The 7,011-nt window shown below is 48.9% G+C and overlaps 1 protein-coding gene across 16 annotated transcripts in view; it reads right to left on the bottom strand.

Annotated features, from left to right (window-relative positions):
* Positions 1-1,363: 1,363 nt before the first annotated feature.
* Positions 1,364-7,011, bottom strand: part of DISP1 (dispatched RND transporter family member 1) — a 172,960-nt gene continuing 167,312 nt past the window's right edge. For all 16 annotated transcript variants that reach the window (XM_019639616.1, XM_019639615.1, XM_019639617.1 and 13 more), the window contains one exon: positions 1,364-5,000. In XM_019639616.1, the coding sequence (XP_019495161.1) occupies positions 1,386-5,000 (3,615 nt within the window). In that variant the 3' untranslated portion in view covers positions 1,364-1,385. The remainder of the gene's footprint in view (positions 5,001-7,011) is intronic.

Raw genomic sequence — 7,011 nt, 5'->3', positions numbered from 1 at the left:
GTAGTGAGTTCCCTGTCACTGAAGTGGTCAAGCGAAAGCTGGGAAGCTACTTAGAAATGTGGTTTGGTGGCGGTGGGTTGGCTTCAATGAGCCATGAGATCCCTTCCAACTCTTGAAAGCTTTTTTTCAGGCCCTGAAGACTATGCAGATTGAATTTGGAAAACTAGTCTTAGAAAATAGCGCATATAACTTTTGGAAAGAACATAGTATTTAGAAATATCTCCACTAGTTTTCTTCAGAGGACTCAACTGGAGGCAGACTCCTTGAGGAAGCATTTGCCGGGGGAGGGCTCCCCAGATAGGGCAGGAATGCACAGTCAGTATCAGATGACACCCTGTGAAGGCAGGCTGTGTCATCTGAAATATTACCCAGAAAGCATGCTCCAACAGCTCAACTACTGTAGACTGATCTAACACAAGATACACAAGTGTCATTTAAGATGCCGCCTGACGGCTTAGCATTTCCAGGTGTTGGCTGTATAATCAAATCATCCGTGCACATCTTGAGACACTAATACGGGAGAAAGCAGCTGTCTGAACATGTCCGTTTGGGGGCAGAGACACGAGCAAACTTCATAGAACCAGTTCCCTTACTCCAAGTGTTTCAAAGGGCTAGGAATCCCCTGACCTGGGGTCTACCTTTGTCAACATGCAACTTATCCTAAGAAGTGTAGTGCTATTTCAGGGGATCACGTCTCTTCCTTTGTTCTCATCCTTCTGTGGCACTAACATAACTGTCACCTGACACAAGATAATGCTGGTGACTCGTTGGTGAATGTACAAAAAGACACTGATTTGGATATAAACGTTGTCAGTGGCTTCATGTAAAGTCTACTCATGCAGACAGATGGGACGTATGACTACGTCCCACCTATGCTTGGCAACTAGTTTTTAAATGAGGCCTCACCCAAAATATAAATTTTCATGTTGTTTAGTTCCTGGACCTCAACTGAAGTGACACTGCTAAAATCCATATGTATGTTGCATGATCAAATGTCTTAATTACTGAGAACCAAATGCACCAGAATAAGGATATCAGGTAAATATCATTGCCAGAGACATCTGAAACTTCTAGGTCATTCAAACGCTAAATCTCTGACTCGCTTCTATGAGAGGGGAGGAGAAAGAGAGAGACAATTATTTTTCAAGCTGGGTATAAATGTAAAAAAACAACTATATTTTCGAAAACATAAAATCCAGCCATCAGTCAACACTCATTAGATATGAATTTGTTGATTGTTCGTGTGGAATATAAAAATATTCCATGATTTTGAACCAAGTGAATCATTCTTATCCCTGTGTTTTTGGGCTGTCTAAACTTCCGGATTTCACTTCCATTTCAAAGGAACAACTGAGGCACTGGGTCTGAATTTAATACTATATTTATTAAAGTGTTTTTATTAACAAACTTTCACCGGAAAGTTCTGAGTGTGTTAAGACAGCAGGCACATTGGCTTCAACGTTTGGCATTTGACAGTCCACAGAACTACACCTCACTCGCACAATTCTGCTACAACTCTGTGGATTGTTGGGGCAGGACCCATAACCAGCCTCCCCCATTAAATGGTTCAATATAAATTTTGGTTCATTCTGATTCAAACGTTCTGCGTTCACAATGACATCAGTCTGGGACAAGCTGGGCTCAGCATCCCTTTCTGCCCCATCGGTCTGAGTGACAGAACTGGAGTCCTGGTTTTCAGCCCCTCCACTGCCCTCCATATTCCTGACATCTCTATTTTTATAGGGTCCCCTTTGGTCATTCTCAGGATGGCAGCATGCTTTGCATAAAGACCCGGTGCTTCGGCACACAAATGATGAGGGCTCTGCCATCTTTGGAAGGTAATCTTCTGTGCTCTGAAGACTGAGTACGCTGGTCTTACCCGTTTTTTCTTGGGCCTGGATAGGCTGCACTGGGTGGAGGAAAAAACTCGTGGGCAGAGAATTCTGCATCCCAGGGGGTCTCACTCTGCCCTGCAGGCAGGGGCAGCGGTGAATGTGCGGCACGGGGTGCACGAAGCCCTCGGGGGCCGGGCGTGCCGCCTTCACAGGTGCCATGCCATTTTGGACATGCACGAAGCTGCTGGCAGTAGGGGCACATTGGTGGCACAAGCAGTCGCCCATCTGCTGGCAAGAGTGTGGGCCGTATTTCAAATGTGCGTAGGCATCTGGGCAGCTACATCTCTGATTCAGAGAGAAGAAGTGACACATGGTGTGCTGTTCAAGAGAGGGCTGCAGCAAGGCGGAGCTCGAGTCACTTTGGGCGCTTTTGTGGAGCTCACTGTTGTAAGCTGCAGGCGCAGGCAGCACGACATTCTTTGCCTGGCTGCTGAAAAATTCAGAGCAGATGTGGGTCTCCTCGTAAGCAGTCTTCTCGGAGGCAGTACAGCTGTGAGAAGCCAGAGGCTCTAATTCATAAAACTCATTCTCCATTTCGGGTTTCTGGCCCCTGGGGTCTACATGGTAACTATTCAGGGTATGTGTTTTGCTTTGTCCCTTGTCACTGGGACTTGTAGACAAAGCATGGGAGAAGGCACTGCACTGGAGTTTTTTAGGTAAAGGAATCTGACCACAGGTGCCCTGTGGCCCAAGGCAGCGGCACATGCACTGGAAAAAGAAGGTGGCAAAAGCCCAGCTGATACACATGATGAGCATCATAAAGGTGCCCAGCTGGGTGTAGGCCAGCACCGTGGACGGCATCATCATGGCGCCGGCCACAAAGGTGGTCAGGGCGGCCATGGCAATTGCAGAGCCCATGCGACTCAGGGAGAAGATCACCTTCCCTTCTCGGTCGGCGTCCGGGGCCAAGCGGTAAGCAACCCCGTAATGGACGGCGAAGTCTACGGACAGGCCAACCGCGACCGAAATGGTGACAGACTCCAGAACATTCAGCTCCCAGCCCAGCAGGACCAGAGAACCCACGGTGACAAATATAGTGCCAGCTATGGAAACGATGGCGTACAGGCTTATGATGACGTTCCACGTCGTAAGCAGCATCACGCTGAACGCGACAGCCACGGACAGCCCCATGGCCACGAGGGTGCCGTCGGAGAGGCTGTCCTGGAGGTCGTAGAACTCCAGGTTGCTGACAAACCAGCCGTTGCTGAGGCCCTCGGGGGCCGAGCTCAGCTCACTGGAAACCCAGGAGTCCACCTCTTTGTAAAACTGGTGCATCTTCTCATAGGCCAGAGTGAAGAGGTAGGTGCTTTGGAACTCGAGGACCACGGCCCTGATCGTATCGTTGATATCAAACCGTGGCCCTGGGGTTTTGCTGTCCAAGTGGTACCCCGTACTCCTTTCCAGCTCCATGATGGCCCTCTTGATGCACAGCTCGAAAATCTCTTGCTTATACGGGAAGCTCCAACGGCTGCAGCACGGGTACAGGGCCGGCTCGTCACAGTCCTGGTTCTCCATCCAGCGCTTGAACGTCTCGATGAAGCAGCTGGTGAAGTCCTGCTCGTCGGTCTGGTAGAAGAACGTCTGATTTCTCAGTTTCTGACAGAAGTGCAGAATCCAGAGCTGGGACGCTGGGCTGGCGATGTTGAAACTGCTGTCTAACGTCAGCTTCCCTTTGCTCTTGGGGTTCAGTGGGTCGCCGTTGTCTTCCGGGGCCACGCCCCAGATCACCGTGATGGGCATGTGGAGCTCCTCCCCGTGGTGAACCCGTTCGAACATGAACAGCTTTTTGTACTCGGCGTCGTAACGCTCGAAAGGGTGCGAGGCCCTGAACACCTGGAACTCGGACAACTCCAGCGAGGGCAGTTTCATCTTCGGATTGACGCACACGATGTAGGCCCCGCCGACCGTGAGGGCGAGGAACCAGAACAGCCACAGGTAGCGGAACTTAATGACAATGCACGGCAACACTTTCTCAAAAAAAATGCGAGACGCCTCGGAAACGGCGAACAGCACTTTGTGGCACTTCTGGCAAGCCACCGTCCAGCAGCTTTTGCCGTCGTAGGCGGGCTGCTGGGGCTTCCGGAAGCAGGTGAAGATATTGAGGAGGTACCGCTCGTGCAGCACGACGACGGCTGGCAGCCACGTCACCATCAGGACGTAGTTGACCAGGATGGCCGTCCCCGCGTACACCCCGAAGCACCTGATGGCTGTGATGTTGCTCACGTAGTTGGCGTAGAAGGCGGCCGCGGTGGTGAAGCTGGTGACGAACATGGAGAGGGCCGCGTGCTGCAAGGCGATGCTCACCGTTTCCGAGGTGTCCGCGTGAGGCTTGTCGAACTTGGTGTGGTTCCACACGTCGCACAGCACGAACGCGTCGTCCGCCCCGATCCCAACCAGGATAATGAGCGCGGTGAGGTTCATGAAGGGGAAGAACTCGAAGTTGAACACCACGCGGTAGAGGAAGTAGGACACGATCAGGGAGCTGATGATGGCAAACATCGTCATCAGGGTGATGAACATGGACCTGGTGTAGACGCACATGACCAGGAGGACGATGAGCACGGCGATGGCGGGATACACGGTATCCATCAGCAGGTAGTCCTGGAACAAGCTGTGCTTGATGCCGAACTCGATGCCGGTGACGGCGGTGACGCCGTCGGAAGCGTTCCAGGCCTCAAAGTTGTCCAGGTAGATGTGCATCATGCTCTCGCCCTTCTCGGTGGGCGAGAAGAGCATGCTGTGCTTGAGCGCCGGCGGGGCGTCGGCGGCGGCCTTCGGGGCCAGGAAGTCCTTGTCCACCAGGTAGTGCAGGATCTGGTACACGGCGTTGTACTTGGTGCACTTCCGCGGCACGCTGGTGCACTTGAGCTGGTCCTTCCTGCGGGCCGCCGCGTCCCAGCAGTCGGGCTCCAGCGTGCCGTTGTGGTAGTGCTTGGCGCAGGTCCGGAGCAGCTTCAGGGTGTGCGAGACGTCCCGCTCGACGATCTTCTGGCAGGACGATCGGTTGTTCAGGATGGCGATGTAGTTCCCCAGCGTCCAGCTGGGGCAGCAGGAGGCGGCGGTGGCCCGCTGGCAGAGGTCGCCAAACTGCGGGTGAGACCTGATCTGCGGAGACAGAGACAGGCGGGAGGGCTGGCGTTTGAAACGCGTTCACGCACAGGTCTGCATTTAGGTGGCCTCGAGGGAGCGGGCAAGTTACAGAAGTTAAGTAATCATCCTCTTGAGTCAGCTACCAGTTTGAATGCAGGATGAGAGACCCAGCCCCCCACACACACATGCGCCCCCCCCCCAAAAAAGCTCTTAATTAAGTGGCAGAGTACTCTCTAGGCTGCTTTATTTGGAACAATAAACTACTGTTTGGGGATGATATCCAAGTGTGAAACAACTTCAGCCAATGCTGGTCTGGTTTGAAAAAGGAGACATATAATGCCTCTTTCATACAGCAGCCTTTTCAGTCATGTTAGAAAGCAGTAAAATGGATAGGCTGTGGGCTCCTGTATGTACACCTACAGGATTAATTATGAGAACAACTGTCCAGTGGATATAGGAAACAAATCTGTGGCTTTGCCTGAGATTTCTGGTTATCAGCATGAAATTTTTGGTGACAAACGTACTGTATCTCAATCAACCTAGCGGGAACCAAAGATGATATTCTATTCTGTAGAAAACCCAGTGAATCAAAAAGTGACTGGTGATATCAGAAACACTGAAGTCAAATCCATGAAAGACCAGGAATAAAATTGTTTCCTGAAATATGAGAAGAGGGCAATGTTTCTAAATTAAAGTACAAAATAAATAAATAAATACATACATAAATAAATATATATATATGATTTTAAATACTTACATACAATTAATAAGATAAATACGTACGACTAATTATTCCTTCCACATCTTTAAACGTCTATTCAAGTTGGCTAAAGCCCTTTTTGGGAACTTTCTCTTTTGATAAACAGGGGCAAATGTGACAGCTCTGGACTTCATGTGGACAGGGTTTCATTTAGAAAGCTATTCCTGGAGAAGGCTTTTCTTCTGATGGCTGTTCTTGTTACAGAAAATTGAATAATTGTTCCAATCCCAAGTCTGGCATTGCTGGGTTATAGTGAAGCCTGCACGATTTCATTGCCTTAAAGATCCGTAAATTACATAAACGGTCCCTCTTCCCCTAGGGTGAGAATAAGAAATGTTCTCTTGAGCCGGCCAGAGACTTCTTAGAAGTACCCCAGCTGAAGATGACCCAGTCCTATCACTTTCCCTCATCTCCATTTGCCAAAGGCTGTTTCAGGGAGGAAACTCTGGAGTTCAACGAGAGCATGAATTATTTTTTGCTAGTAGGATTAAAACCACCTTGACCTTTATTAAAGTGGGCTTTCTCAATCATGCATCGAAACAGCTTTTCAAAGTAGAGCTGTTGGTACAAATCATCTCTTTGGAACTCAGACTTATCGAAGAACCAAGTTACTTATAACCACTAAGCCCTGGCCATCAAGATATGTAGTTAAGATTTTCGGGAGTTGAAAGTTATACTTGGATTTTTGACAGCATGAGGCGGGGTATGGTGATGCCCCTAACCCCCAAGAGTCAACTGTACTTTACTGGGACTAATCCTGGGGATGAGGTGTAGATAAAACGAAATTGGCCGTGTAAGAACTGTTGAAGTTGGGAGACCAGTCTGGGAGGAATCATTCTACTATTCTACTTTTGCGTGTTTGAAAATTTCTATAATATAATAAAAAGTTGTTGTTGTTTTTAAAGATGCTCTATTGGAGGTAAAGAAAAATGAACCAAAAGGGTTATTATTCAAGTGCACTCCTTATTTTTTAAGCTCACTTCTAAAAGGCAATAATTACTTGACATTTCATAAAATAGGGTAATTCATAGTCAGTTGTTTCAAGGTCAAAACATTGACATCTGCTAAGTTAGGGGAAACAGAACCACCTAACAAACAACAGGAAACTCTGGAAAAGCACCTCTCTGGTTTTCGTGGCAGATAACCAGTCCTCCTCTGCCCCCCAACAAAGAAATAACATGTAAGCCCTATGTAATACCCTGCAGAATTGAAAGTATTGCAACCCCAGTGTTTGATAGTTTTCAAATGGAAGAAAACGAATTGTAT

The sequence above is a fragment of the Hipposideros armiger genome, unplaced genomic scaffold, assembly GCF_001890085.2.
Source record: "Hipposideros armiger isolate ML-2016 unplaced genomic scaffold, ASM189008v1 scaffold_45, whole genome shotgun sequence".
Lineage (NCBI taxonomy): Eukaryota > Metazoa > Chordata > Mammalia > Chiroptera > Hipposideridae > Hipposideros > Hipposideros armiger.
Note: the sequence above shows the minus strand (reverse complement) of the source record. Positions and strands in the feature narration are given on the sequence as shown.